This window comes from Sminthopsis crassicaudata, chromosome 4 (assembly GCF_048593235.1).
Source record: "Sminthopsis crassicaudata isolate SCR6 chromosome 4, ASM4859323v1, whole genome shotgun sequence".
In the NCBI taxonomy this organism is placed as follows: Eukaryota; Metazoa; Chordata; class Mammalia; order Dasyuromorphia; family Dasyuridae; genus Sminthopsis; species Sminthopsis crassicaudata.
Genome location: NC_133620.1, coordinates 6,272,852 through 6,288,241, shown reverse-complemented (window position 1 = coordinate 6,288,241; position 15,390 = coordinate 6,272,852). Strand labels below are relative to the sequence as shown.

The 15,390-nt window shown below is 41.1% G+C and overlaps 1 protein-coding gene across 1 annotated transcript in view; it reads left to right on the top strand.

The window, feature by feature from the left end:
* Positions 1-11,463: 11,463 nt before the first annotated feature.
* Positions 11,464-15,390, top strand: part of CTH (cystathionine gamma-lyase) — a 29,014-nt gene continuing 25,087 nt past the window's right edge. The window contains exon 1 of the mRNA XM_074265646.1: positions 11,464-12,131. Coding sequence (XP_074121747.1) covers positions 11,964-12,131 — 168 coding nt within the window. The 5' untranslated portion in view covers positions 11,464-11,963. The remainder of the gene's footprint in view (positions 12,132-15,390) is intronic.

Below are 15,390 nucleotides of genomic sequence, written 5' to 3'. Positions count from 1 at the left end.
ATATACACACAAGCACACACATATAAAAAAATTAGTGTGTGTATAGATATACAAGTATACACACATATAAATAAATATAAATTCATACTCCTCCATATCTCCATATGACATTAAGGTCTGATGATTGAAAAAATATTATAATACTCTTCAGTAATACTCGGAAATAATTTGTAATTTGTTAATCACCCAATCATATATGCCTTTAAATGCTTTCTCATCCCAATCGGCCTCTGAAATCCCTTTTTTCCTTCAAAACTGCTCAAGGGAGCAGCTAGGTGGTGCAGTGGATAGAGCACCTGCCTTGAAGTCAAGATGATCTGAGTTCAAATGATACTTCAGACACTTACTACTTTCCAGCTGTGTGACCCTTGGGCAAGGCACTTAACCCCAATTGTCTCAGAAAAAAAAAGAAAAGAAAACTACTCAAAATCACTAACTTGTGGATCTTACCTTCTTATGGTTTCTATAAGAAGGGCTTATGTGTCTTCCCACACAACCACTGGGCTGAAAAGAAAATTGATAATACAATTAGTTTGTCTAAAACTAGATGCAGCACTTCACATCTGTGCCTCCCTACTTCTCTATTTTTTAAAATTCATTTTTCTCTTCCTTCATTCCTGCTTGATTGGAAAAGAAAAAGAAAATAAAAAGAATGTTTTTGGTAACAAAATTGCATAGTGGAGTAAAACAAATTCCTTCAAAGACTATATAAAAAAAATGTAGGTTTAGTTATCCCTTTCACATTGCAGGGGTTAGGTACAGGATGCCCTGAAATCTAGAAAATGCTCGTAAAAACTTTTGTCCCCGCTGTAGGAGAGAAAAAGTCTGAACTATTATCATATTAAAACATAAAATATGTTAATATTTTACAATACTATACATTTCATGTATTTCTGAGTTTCTAACCCTTTGTCATCTGCTGACCTTTGTTTGTTGCTGCCACTTTTGCAAAACTGATCTCCAAATTCCCATTTAATATTTTATGTAAACCTCTGATCTATGGAAATTGTGTTGGGGACAGTCATGATCTGAAAGGGATGCATTTCATTATACACCCAAAGTCCACCACCTCTCTGTTATCAATAGAATATTTCATCATCAGAGCTATGGAATCTTGAATGGTCATTTAATGGATCACAGTTCTTATAACTTCCAAAAGTGCTTTTACAGTGTTGTCATAGCAAAAAAAAAAAAATCTGGTAATTCTCATTTTATTCTTCATCACTTTGTAAAAATCATTCATTTTTATATCACTGATGTTGCTCTATGTGAGTTTATCCAAGTCTTGCCATGCCTCTTTGAAATAATCTTTTTCCTTATTTTTAACAACATAGTGATCTTCCATTACATCTATACACTCCCACTTATTCAATTATTCTTCAATTGATGGACAGCTTATTAGTTTCCAGATTTTCTTTTAATTACCACAAAAAGAGCTGCTACAAATATTGTAAATAAAGGAATTTTTCCTCTTTTGTTGACCTCTTTGGGATATAAGCTTAGCTTTGGCGTAACAGGATCAAAAGAAACTTTTATTTAATAACTTTTTGCCTGTGATTCAAAATTGCTTTTTTCCAGATTGAATGTGTCCATTCACAGATCCATCAACAGGGCATCCATGTGCCCCTAAACGTTTGTCATTTTTCTTCTTAGTCATCTTTGTCACTCTGATGGGTGTGAAGTAGACTCTCAGAACTGCTTTAATTTACATTTCTTTAATTAGTACTAATTTGGAACATTTTTTTTCATGTTGTTATATATAGCTTTGGTAGCTTCCCTGGAGAACTATCTATTCATAACCTTCTATTAGGGAATGGCTCCTTATCTTATAAATTTTAATCAGTTCTTTTTATATCTTGGAACTAAGACTTTCATCAGAGAAATGCTACAAAGGTTTTCCACAGGTAATTGTTTCCCTTTTAATCCTAGCTTTATGGACAAAACTCTTTTTAATTTTATAAGACCAAAATTATCCATATTGTCTTTTGTGATCTTCTCTAATCCATGTTTGATGATGAGTTTTTCTTTTTTTCCATAGATCTGACTGGTAATATTTTACTATTTCTCTGATTTGTTTATCATGGGATTTCTTTATATCTAGATCACATATCCATTTAGGGCTTATCTTGATATACATTTTGATCTTAATCTAATTTTTTCCATGTTTCCAATTTCTGAGCAGATTTTTAAAATCATATTATGAGTTTTTATTTCAGAAGCTTGAGTCTTTGTTTTACCAAATATGAGGGTATTTGAGAAATTTACTTCTAATATTCTATATTCTAATTCTAATATTGTATATCTAGTCTATTTTTTTAACCAGTGCCAAATTACTTTATTATTGAGGCCTGACATCACTAGATCTTTTTCCTTTCCTTTCCTTTCTTTTATATTATTTCACTGAAGAGGTTTGATCTTATGTACTTTTCTACAGGAATGTCATTATTTTTTCTAGTTCTATAAAATAATTCTTTGGGAGTTTTTTTTTTATAGTGCATTGAGTCATAATTTAGATAATATTTTCATTTTGTGATATTGGCTCACCCTACCCATAAACAATATCTTTCCAATTATTTAGGTCTGCATTTCGATAAACAGTTGTTTACAATTGAATTTATAGTTCTAGTATATAACTTGGAAGATAGGCTTCAAATTATTTTATACATTCTGTTAATATTTTAAGTGGAACTCCTCTATTTCTCTTATTTCTGGGTTTTATTGATGTTACATAGAAATGTTGATGGTTTGTGCAGGATTATTTTATGTTCTACAAGATGGCTAAACTTGTTAATTATTCCAGTTAACTTTTAATTGACTTTTTAAGATCATTTTAGTACATTATCATATCATTTGCAAAAAAATACTAATTTTACTTTCTTATCTATGATTATTCTTTGATTCTTTTTTCTTATTTAGAAAAAGTGGCAATGCACAGCTTTGTTTCACCCAAGTTTCACCCCTAAAATGATTATAATTTATCTCCATTGCAAACAATGATAGCTCTTGGTTTAGGGGGCTCCTCCCCCAAAAAAACTAACTCAAAATTTCATTTATTAATACAATTGTTTGTTCTCATTAATACAATTATTTTTCTCGGTTTTAAAAAAAATTCTTCTTTGATTTTTAGGATTTCTATTTTGGTGTACAATTGATTTTCAATTTATTAAGTTTTATAGTATTTTTAGTTGCATTCCCAATTCATTAATTAAGTATCTTTTTTGACTAATAAGAAACTTTAGAAATGCTGAATAAATTTTCTCCTTCTGCTTTGGCTGAATCCCCAAATTTTAAAATGTTGTCTTATTGTCATTAGCCTTAGTGAAATTATCTATCATTTCTCTGATTTATTCTTTAACCAACAATTATTTAGGATTAAATTATCTAATCTCTAATTAAATTTCAACATTTTGTCTAGCTCTTCATTTAATATAATTTTATTGCATTTCATAACTAAAAGATACCCATAATAGTTCTGCTTTTCTGTATTTGTGAAATTTTAAATGTCCTAAAACGTGGTCACTTTGTAAAAGTGTCATACACAGGTGAGAAGTATGTATACTACTTTCTATTTCCATTCAATAATCACCAGGGGTGCATTGTATCTAATTTTTCTAAAATTCTATTCAGATTCTTGATTTTTTTCTTCTTTCTTTGTTAGATTTATCTGGATCCAATGGGATAAATTGAGGTTCCCATTATCATCATTTTTTTTTTTTTAAAAAAAGATCCCTCCAGATCTCTCCTTGAAATTAGTTTAATTTTCCTTTGAATATTTAGAAGCTATGCTATAGCAGCATTTCAGTTAAATATTGAAATTAATTAATTGGCTGTGTTACCTTTCAGCAAAATGTAGTTTTCTTCTTTATGTCTTTAAATTTGATAGGAGAAGCCAAAACACAAAAGTGATAGGGGAGGGCTAAGAACCCTGTTCAGGAGTCTGGAGGAAGGAACAGCAATGCCTTCATTTTCTTCTAAAATTTCTACTTTTAATTTACCCATCTGTGCCCTCAAGGCCTTCATCGTTGTTCCCAAGGCAACCATGGGAGCAATGGTTTTCAGCTTCCTTCTAGCAACCTCATCTGTCACCATGTGAATTATCAGAAGTGGTTGCCTGATTTGACAAATCTTTGTAAGTTCTTGCCATCATCCTGGGTAAGACTTTGGGAAAGCTGCAGAGGTTTATTTTATTAGGGGCAAGTTAACAAATGGCTGCTTCAGCATCCCTTCTCAAGGATTCACCAAGCACCAAGAAGTCTCTTCCTCCTCTGATGGATCTCCTGATGGAAAGTGTTAAGCCATACTTTCTTGGAATTCAGAAAGTCCAATTCTCCTACTTCCTTCTTTCCATAACATTAAAAAAAAACACAAAAAAACCCCAAAAAACCCTTGATATTGCTATTTAGGTCCAAGTATTCCGTGGTTTTCTTCTTGCATTTAATTCTGGTAAAAACTTAAGTATGAGTGAGGTACTGTGTTAGGTGATGGGTATACAAAAACAAAAACAAAAAATGAGGAGAGAGAGGCAAAAAATGACTTCAGAGTTGTCAACCTGGATGGCTTCAAGTAGGTGATGTTTTCACAGAAACAGTGGAGGTAGGAAGAGGGATGGAGAAGCTTATGAATTCTCTTTTGGACACCAGGAGTTCCAGATAACAATGGGACTTTCAGGTGGAGCTATTCAGCAGCCAGTTAGTAATGGGAGGCTGAAGCTCAGGCAAAATAACATCTGTAAATCTGGAAAACATCTACATGAAAATCATCACCAAGCGAGAGAATGGGCAAAGAAAATTTGAGGACTTAGGACGGAACACCGAGAAGTGGGTGCAGGATGAATAACTATAACAGTGATAGCAACTAGTCTATTTATATAGCACATTGAGGTCTGCCAAGCACTGAGCATGTAAGATAATTTATGCTACCTCATTCCTATTTTGCAGATGAGGAAACAGACCCAGCGGGTCTGCTCAGGGTCACACAACAATACTTTTTTTTTTTTTTTTTTGAGGCTGGGGTTAAGTGACTTGCCCAGGGTCACACAGATAGGAAGTGTCTGAGACCACATTTGAACTCAGATCCTCCTGAATTCAGGGCTGGTGCTCTACCCACTGCGCCTAGCTGCCCCCTACAACAATACATTTCTAAGGCTAGACTCCAACTTGGGTCTTTTCAATTGCCTTTGTTCATCACTCTACCTAGTTGCTGATCGCAATTTCACTAAGAAGATTATAAAAGAAATGTTACGTTGAAGCTTAAAAAAAAAAAAAAAAGAATTGGATGTAAAAAAATCAAAGGGAAAATTATTCGGAATTGGAAGCATCATGAAAAATCAAAACTTGTGTTTCAATTTTCCCTCTTCTTCCCTCCACCCCCTCCCCTAGGTGGCAGGTAGTCCCATATGTGTTAAATATGTTAAAGTATATGTTAAATACAATATATGTATACATATTTATACAGTTATCTTGTTGCACAAAAAAGATTGGATTTAGAAAGAAGGTAAAAATAATCTGAGAAGAAAAAAAAAACAAAAATGCAAGCAAACAATAACAGAAAGAGTGTATTTACACATGCCATGTTGTGGTCCATACTCATTTGGTCCATACTCATTCCCCAGTGTTCTTTCTCTGGGTGTAGCTGGTTCTGTTCATTACAGATCAATTGGCACTGATTTGGATCCTCTCGTTGTTGAAGAGAGCCACATCCATCAGAATTGATCATCATATAGTATTGTGGAAGTATATAATGCTCTCCTGGTTCTGCTCATTTCACTCAGCATCAGTTCATGTAAGTTTCTCCAAGCCTTTCTGCATTCATGCTGCTGGTCAATATTCCATAACATTCATATACCACAATTTATTCAGCCATTCCCCAATGGATGGGCAGCCATCCATTTTCCAATTTCTAGCCACTACAAAAAGGGCTGCCACAAACATTTTGGCACACACAGGTCCCTTTCCGTTTTTTATTTCTTTGGGATATAGTCCCAGTAATATCACTGCTGGATCAAAGGGTATGCACAGTTTGATAACTTTTTGGGCATAATTCCAGATTGCTCTCCAGAATGGTTGAATCCTTTCACAGCTCCACCAACAATGTTTTAGTGTCCCAGTTTTTCCACATTCCCTCCAACATTTGTCATTATCTTTTCCTGTCATCTTAGCCAACCTGACAGGTTTTTTTGTTTTGTTTTTTGCTTTTTCTTCCTCTGAAAGTCTCTGTTTTTGTGGTCAATACTGTCCCACACAATTTCTAATGTGAGTATTTATACCTCTGAAATGGGAAGAAGCTACAACTCAGAGCTTTATTTATTGTTTTGTCCATTGCCTACGCTTAAGGATGTGGTGGGGAAAGTGTTACTAATGCACATTAAACTTCAAGAAGAATCCTGGATACTCTCCAAAGGCTTGGTGTCTGACGTTTCCCAGCACCCACTGAGGTGAGAGGCTAGCATAGACTGGAAAAGCCTGGACATTACCTCCTGGGCATGGACTCCTCAGAGCCCCTCGATAGCAGAATTGAACTTTTGCCTTCTAGAGTTGACCATACTTAGGACAGTCTTTTTAATGTCACCTTGGTCACAGTTGAAGTCAGTTCTTTTGGACTCAGAAATTTAGTGTGGAGATAGAGGTGGTCTCCTGATTCACTAGACCCCCGGGGTCTGTCCTCTGTATCCATCACTGTTCTTGTACAGCCTGCCCAGATGCTCCATTTGATAAAGATTATTTCCACGTGAACAAAATTAGTCAGCAAAGAGCCTTGGCAAACACCATTGGTAAGGGACAATTTGGCCCGATATTCCTGCCCAAACTGCTTGCTGTCACAGCCATGTGACTCCATGGGTGCTGAGACACTTCTGTCTATAGCATTGATGTGGGTTTGTGAATGTAATGATTTCAGGGAACAGAAACTTTATATGAGGAATGTCCTCTTATTTCCTTCCCTCAAGGTGAGATGGCTACAGGTTGGAAGCACTCTGGTAATTTTCAGTATTTAGAAGGAACTGTCCGGAGCTTGTAAACTTGCTGAGGGCTTTGAGATAACCATCAGAACTATAAACAACAACCTGAGCTCTCTCTGCTCTCGGGCTATGCCTAGAGGGCCTTTCCTTGTCTCTGCTGCTTTGTAGAATCCTTGGCTTAGACGCCTTCAGGGCTTAGCTCCCAGTTAACTCTAATCTGACTCATTCCCTCTCTTAGCAGTGCCCTATCTCTGGAAGTGATGTGGACCAGAGTGGAGTAGGAAGAGAGATAAGTAGAAAGCTGTTCTTTTTTTATTTAATAATATTTTATATATAAATTATATGTGAAAAAAAATTTAACATTCATTTTAAAAAATTAGTTCTAAATTCTCTCTCTTCCCAAGCAATTTGATATAGATTGTAGGTGTGAAATCATGCAAAACATATTTCCATACTGGTGTTTTTCATCATGAGGATTTTTTTTTTAAACAAATGAAGAAATAATTAGTGTTTTCCAGATGGTGGTTGGGTTATGATTGTGTCTGGATCCAGTATTCAAATCCAATTCTCTCAATTCAATTCCAAACAACATAATATTTTAAGACCTGATATTTGCCAGGAAGAACTTTTCAGAGTAAATGTTGACATTATATTATGACTGAAGGACAAGGAGAGATTGGGAAAGATTTTATGATGGAATTAGGAAATATATTTGCAGGAATTTTAACAGATAATTTTGGAACCAGCAGTTTGGTAGTACTTAATATTCTGGCATGTTTGTACTCAACAGGGTTCTACATGAACTCAATCTGTTTGAGTAATATGGGACAAACTATCCCCAGCCTCCCATATTTTCTCTTTACTAAGGTAATTTTTCTTTCCAGCTTTTGATTGTAGGTAAATTTTGAAGGAAAAGCCCATCTTCTGTATAAAAGCATTGTCTTTTCCTGAAGAATTAAACACTTAATAATCTACTTGTTGGGAATCACTCAACATGCATGTATTAAGTACCCTCTATGCACCCAGTGCCATGCACCAGAAATACAAAGACAAAAATGAAACAAGTCCTGCCTTCAAGGAAGGTGTCCTATTGAGGGAAAAAAACATGTCCATATATAGATGAAAAAGCAGTGGGTCAATCAAATCAACAAATATTTATTAAATATGTCAGGTACCATGCAAGGTGCTAAAGATAAAAAAAGAAAAATAAGTGAGTCCTCCCCTCAAGGAGCTGATATTTTATAGGAGGAGACTATGTACACTTATGTATCTATGCAAAATAAATACAAGGTAATTTGGGGTAAGATACCAGAGATAAGTGATCTAGAAGATGGCTCTCCTGCTGAACTTTGAAGCTCTGGAGGGTTGCTAAGAGGTAAAAGTGAAGAGCAAGCACTCTCTAGGAATGGGGGACAACTTTCTTTAAAAGCAGGGAAACGGGAGGTGAAATGCATTTTATGAGTGGAGTTCAACCACATTTAAATGATAAAGATTCCCTCATTTAAGTGATTTCAACAATTCAGTCTATCAGTCTATCATTAGTAACAATTGGCCTTTGTATTAGGCTCCCAAAGGTCGTGAGTCTCTTTTAAACTTGATAACGATTCTGTGGGATGAGCACTACCATAGCATACCAAGTATAATTTTCTCTCCATTATACAGATGAGGAAACTGAGACCCAGAAAAAGGGGAGGGATGTGTCTGGTCACCCAGCAGTGAAGTGAGAGGCTGGAATTGGATCCAAGCTTGGCACTCAAGGCTCTTCCATGTTCTAGAAAAGAAACAAAGACATTGCAAAGGGCACTGGTTAAGATACAAACCAAACCATTGGACATTATTTGCCACATTTCTCCTCAGGTCGACGCTTTTTAAAATTACTCATTAAAATCCTCTGAATTGATTCCCAGCAACTTTTCCAGAGAACAATGCTTCTTTTTCCCTTTCCTTCCCTGTAACACTGCTTCTTAAACTATAAATTGTCCAGATCCCTCTGTTCCTTCCAAATGTCTTCCTCCACTAGTTGTTTGATTTATATAACAACTTCAGAGGCAACGTTCCTCCCCAAACCTCCTTCCTGAGAGTATCAGCCATGATGGTAAGTCAGTCAAATCTGGACTGTTTGCTTTGTGAAATATATCACTGTCTATCACTGACACTGAAAATCAGACATCAAAGAAAATTTACTAAAGAAGAATCTTAAGGAATCATCTTAATGTTTCTGGCCAGGAGAGAGCTCCGATCCTCTTCTGGAAGAGGGAGTGGAGCAGCTTTATACTTATTAGTTTGGCACAGTCCCTTCCTTTAGAGAACGGACTAGTCTTTTCCTTTCTGGGTTACAATCTTTCTGATATGTCCACTACATGGTAACCTCTAAATATATAGAAATAGGTTTCTCCTCCCTCATCATACATCCCATGTTCAAAAATGGCAGAAAACTCCTCCTATGGGGTATGTTGCTTAATATTCAATTAACCTATTAATCAGGTTGGTCAAAGTTGGCATCGACAGCAACTAGTTTGGGCTGGAGGATACTATCTTAACTTTGTGGTTTTCTCAAAACCAAGGGACTCTTTCTGATTGGCTGAAGCCACCTGTGCCTTCCTGGCTCCCCAATTCCTTGTTTGCTCAAGGCTTCTATTAATCACTTAATTGTGCTCAGCTCAGATTCATCATCCCCCCCTTTCTGACTTTTGGGGAGATGGAATTCTGGGGACAAGGGCTATGCCAGTCTTCCACAGGAATCCTGGCTACTTCAAATGGCAAAGGGGCACAGTTAGGTCAGACTATTGAACTCAATGGGAGTGCTCTTCCTAAAGGGTGTGAGGTCCACAAGTCAAGTCATATGTTGGGGAGCAAAATTATTAAAAATAAACTCTTGACACAGAAAACCAGATATCAAGGAAAATTGATTAAAGAAGAATCTTAAAGAATCATATTAATGACTGCCTAGAAGTAGGCTCCAGTCTTCTTCAGGAAGAGCACAGAAAAGTGTTGAAACTTTATACTTATTAATTTGGTCCCTTCAGAGACACATTGGTCAGTCCTCTTCTGGGTTGCAATCTTTCTGATCCACCCACTACATGTTTTCCCTCCCTCATCATACATCTCCTATTCAAAAAATGTCGGAAAACTCCTCTTACAGGGTGTGTTGTTTAATATTTAATTAGCCAATTAAGCTGGTGCAATAGTGATTTGGTCAGGTCAGTCCAAGTAGATTGGGCTGGATTGGCTATTAATCTTGAATTGGTGATTTTCTCAAAACCACAAAACTCTTTCTGATGGGCTGAGTCCACTTTTCCTAGCTCCCTAATTTCTTGTTTACTTAAGGCTTCCATTATTTACTTGATTGTTCCATAGAATCTTAGCCTTTCTTAACCTCTCAGGTTCTGAAAACCTCTTGGTCAGTGGTACTCACTATCCTATACTACCCTGAAGCTTGCAACACTTTGAGGAAACCCAACTGTTCTCACATTACTATATGCTAAAAATCTGGGGGTACAAAGGAAGAGAAGAGCAGTTCCTACCCTCATGAAGCTTACATTCTAGCAGGAAGACAGAATGTCAATAATTAGGTGCCTATAAGACATATGAGTGGATGGAAGATAACTAGAGAGGAAGATGACCAAGCAAGTCATTTGGTGGACGGGGAAAAGCTCCTTTGAGCTGAGTCTTGGAAAGCTGGGGATTCTCAGAGGGGGAAAATGAGGAGGTTCTAGACATGGGGGAAAGTCAGTACAAAAGCATGGGGGAGCCAGCAGACTAACAGGGCTAAATATTGAGGTGCTGAAAGGAATTAAGCAAAGGAAGACTAAAAAAGCTGAAAGGGCCAGCTTGTAAAGAGCTTCTATCTGCTCTTGAAGGCAATGGGAGCCCCGGAGGTTTCCAGAGTAAGAGCATGACAGGGCTAGTGCTCTGCTATTGGAAAATGGCGGGGTTGTGGGGGATGGAGCGGGGACCGATTACAAAAGCCCAGAGAAGGGACAAAGGGAGCAGAAAAGGGCCTTTCTATTAGGGAAGTTGTGAAGGGAGACCGGGGGTAGACGCAGATTGGATCTGAGGGCTGGGGAGAGGGACAGCTCCAGCTGAGAGGCCGGGAAGTGTGGGTATGGGAGGGGGGAGGGGGGCTTCCACCGCAACAGCAAGGTGCAGAGGGGAGAGGTCTGGAGGGGAAGGGCTGAAGTTCAGTTTGGGACAAGTGAGGCAACCAGCTAAAATGTCAGCGAGCTCGACGCGGATGAGAGACGGCGCATGGAGGCGGGAGAGGAAGGGCCAGCAAGGAGAGAGCAGAGCCGGAGGAAAGCAGAGCGCGCACACCGGAGGGAGGCGGCCAACAGCCCCGGGGGCGCCGAGGGCCAGGGCAAGGGCAGGGGGCGTCTGCCAGGAGCCCGGGCGTTAAGGAGCCGTTCTGACCCCGGCGCCGCGGCTCCCATCTGGGTTTCGTAAACAGCCGGGCTCGAGCCGGGGGCGGCGGTCGATCGCGCTCTTTGCGCGGGGTCAGCACAACCGTCGGGGCAAAGGCTAGGTGGGCGTTGAGCCGGGGGCCGGCTGCGGTGGCCGGACCCTGGACCGTGACCTCGGCTCCTCCCAGCTGGCCCAAAGCTCCCGAGAGCCCTTCTCACCCCGATAGGAGCCTCGGGCCGGGGCCCAGGGAGCCCGGCCAGGTGGCGGGACTGACCCCAGGTGGAGGCTGCCGTGGACGTCAAGGCAACGCCTCCGGCGCCGCCCAATCAGCGACGGGGGCTCGCTCGGGGCGGCTCCTCATTGGACGGCGCTGTCTCCGCCCCGTTGGTGACCGCCGCGGGCCCGGGTGCGGATAAAGTGGCCATTCCCGGCCGCGGTCCGTCCCTCCTAGTCCTTGCGTCCCTCCGGCCGTGTGCGCGCGGCGCCAGGCTCCCTCCTCCCGCTCGGCCCGAGTGCTGCGGCGCCCGGGGCTCCCTCCGCCCGCCGCCTCCTTCCGCGCTCCTCCCTGCCCCCGCGAGCGGCCAGCCCGGCCCTGCCGCTGCCCACCATGCAGAAGGAAGAAGCCCCCGGGAAAGGCTTCCGGCCCCACTTCCCGCACTTCGCCACCCACGCCATCCACGTGGGCCAGGAGCCGGAGCAGTGGTCCTCGCAGGCCGTGGTGCCGCCCATCTCGCTGTCCACCACCTTCAAGCAGAAGGCGCCCGGCCAGCACTCGGTGAGCTCGCCCGGCCCGCCCCCCTCCCCCAGCGGCGCTTTCGGGAAGGGCCCGGGCGGGGAGACGGGAGGGGAGGGGCGGCCGGCCCGGGAGGGCACTTCCCACGTGCTAGGAAAGTTAGGGAGGATGGCTGAGCAAGACTGCGTGCCCATTGCATCAGGACGTCCCGGGCCGCGAGCGAACCCCAATTCGGACCCCTGAAAAAGGCCGACCGTATTCGGGTTAAAGACTATGACACGGGCCCGGAAAGTCACGCCTAAAATCACTCGTGCGCTTGGAGTGGCCCGAATCGAGCGCTCAGCACGTGCCAGACCCTGAGCAGCGCCGGGGCTTCCCCTCCCTTCCCTTCCGTCCCCCGAAGCAGCCCAAGGTCAAACGGGACCGAGATTGACTAAACGGCAGGATTGGTACCTGAATCTGACCTCTGACCCTGAGCTCCAATCTGTGAGGGAGACGAGGATGGGGAGGGGAGGGGAGGTCTGGGAGAGAGATAAGAGGACTTCTTAGGGCCACTTCGGAAAAGGGCTGGGATCAGACCTGAGGTCTGCGGGCGACCAGGGATCAAGCTCTGCCCCAGGAACCCCCGGGCGCTCGGAGCCGAGCAGTCCGTTTCAACGCCTGCCACTCTCGGACCAAACTCCGAGGGCTGTTAAAGGTTCAGTGCTCGACCCGGGCAAGGAGGGCAGCCTTGCATTACCTCGCTGCAGCAGCAGGGACTTAAAAGCCCGGTCCATTTACTGTGAGTCCAACAATAATTAACTGGGGAACAGACCGACCCAAGTAGCTCCTTGTGGCTGGCTTGGCACACGCTGTGGGGCTGATAATGCTCGTAAACCAGCCGGCGAGTGCAGACTTCCTGCTTGTCAAGTAGCTTCTTTCCCCCTTTCCCTGTTTGTAAAGTTGGGGTGAAACAAAGAAGTGAGATTTGGAAGTCCAAAGGAAGCCTCTTGAGTCTTAGTGGAAAGCCCTAGAGCTCCTAGCCAGGCTTCCGGATTTTCGGAAGGGCTTTCCTAAGGCCCCTCCGGGCCTGCTTTTGAATATTTAGTTTCTTTTATTATGGAAATATTGGCTTGAGTCTTTCCTGCCTTTATCTGGCACCCTGCTGGGCTAGAGGGGGGCCACTGTCCCCTAGAACTGAGACAAAAGGTCTGCAGCCTGGTGGAATTTTTCTTCTTTAACTATTTACATAAATCGAATTTTGTGAATGGTTTTGATTTGGGAGAGAAAATTCCTCTTAGTGATTTGCCAAGATGGCTAAGAAGAATTTCATAAGGCTTGGAAAGTGAATAGAAATTCTTACCTGTGTGTGTGTGGGGGGGGGCAGTGTTCCACCCAGATTTTGTTCCCGGTGCTTCTGGCCTTTGCTAGTCCCCTAGTTCCCTTTCACTTCTTCGGATTAAACTTGGCTATGAAAGTTTCACATCTGTGAATTTTCTTCTTTTCACTTTCAGTCTTATCACTGTCAGGTATGTGTCTTTGTGTTGGCTCTGCTCTTTTGGCTCTTTTTCAATTTATCCATTTCTTCCCTTCCTTCTCTCTTCCTCCTTTTCATTGTTGTTTTTTCAGCAATATCTTACTGACTTTCTGAGCTAGCACCGTTGATGGGCAATTGCTTTGTTTCCACTTGTTTGCCACCACAGAAGGACTTATTTCTTATATAAGGGGAGTTTTGATCAGGGAGCTTTTTGGGGTTCAATTCCACTACCTTTTTCACTTTTGCAATTAGTACATTTTATTCAGGAGACAAGAAAACAGAATTTCTTACTACCAGACCCCTAAATTCACTCATTCCCCCTCAGCTAAATGTCTGTAAAATAAGTTCTTACAGAAACTTGGAAAAACTTTTAAAGAGACCTGTGGCAACATGGGACTGATTTTTGTGATATTAGCCCACTGATCTCATAGGGAAAAATAGGTGTTCTTCCTTATCATTTCTGGCTCTTGGAGCCTCCCACATCATAGCTATCCATTTTGTGCTTGAATAATATCTCCCCCAATGGGATGTGATAAGGTCTCTCTGCATTTCTAGTCATTCCCTGGAAACTAACTTGGGAAACCGGGAAAGAGGAAGAAAATAAGCATTTATGTAGCATCTACTGTGTGTCAGGTACTGGGCTAAGTGCTTTACAAATATTACTTAATGGTTGATCCTCACAATAACCCTATAATATAAATGCTGTTATCCTCAAAAGTGAATCATCCAGGGTCACACATGGATGCTAGTAAATGTCTGTGGTGAGATTTGAATTCAGGTTTTCCTGTTTCCAAGCCCAGTGAGTGACTTCAAATATGAAAGATTAAATAAAAATGAGGGGGAATTGAGCATGGTAAACATGGAGAAAGCTATGTTTTATTTTTAAAATGTAGATTTTTATTGATACTGTGTTCTTTTTTTAGTATCACCTACATTCCTACTTTTATTTTTCCCTCCTCCTGAGAGACCTGTCTCTGGGAAGGAGATTTTATATGTAAAATATATATAAAATATAAAAAAAAACACACACACATACATCATCGATCTATCTATGTAATCTTTTTTATAATCCTTTTTTAAAGAAAAAAGAAGAGAAAAAACCCCACAGCAAATGCATCAATACATCAAAACTGTTTGACATTAGAGACAGTGCTCCATAGCCATTCCTCTCCAGCCCTTCTTCCACATCTGCTTTCTAGTAAGTGGGCATGCTGGGCCAAGAATGGTACCTCATGGTGTCTAGGGCTTGCTTTGGGAGTCATGTTTGTGGTTTCCATTTAACGAACCACCAACTCTGGCAGGATGTGTCTCATAGCTTCCTGCTGTATCCTAAATAAAACTCTTTGACTCAATACTGATCTCAGTACTTAGAGACGGTGACACAGGCTGAAATTAGTGTTAGGCTTTCATCAGGTGGATGCTGCTTTTTCCATAAGGGCTAACTAGAGTTTATAAGATGTTGATGTGAATTTGATGAGAGCTAAGAATTCACATGGAAACATGAGCCAGCTGGTTCCTTCCCATGAGTCTTTTGCTTCTAGTATTACCTAACTCAGCCATGACGACCTAAGTTCAGATTTTCTCTGACTTGAACTATTAAAATAACTATTTTACCTATTAATGTAGCCCTTTCCTCTCAGCAGCTCTGTCAGGTGGCTAGCTTTCTGCCTTCAACCCCCAAATCACCTATGTGCCATTTACAGAATTATCTTCAAATGTCATTCCCCTCTTTAGAACTGTCAAGAGTTTACTCCCTGCTTGGCCAGTAATAGGTTCCAGGTTCAC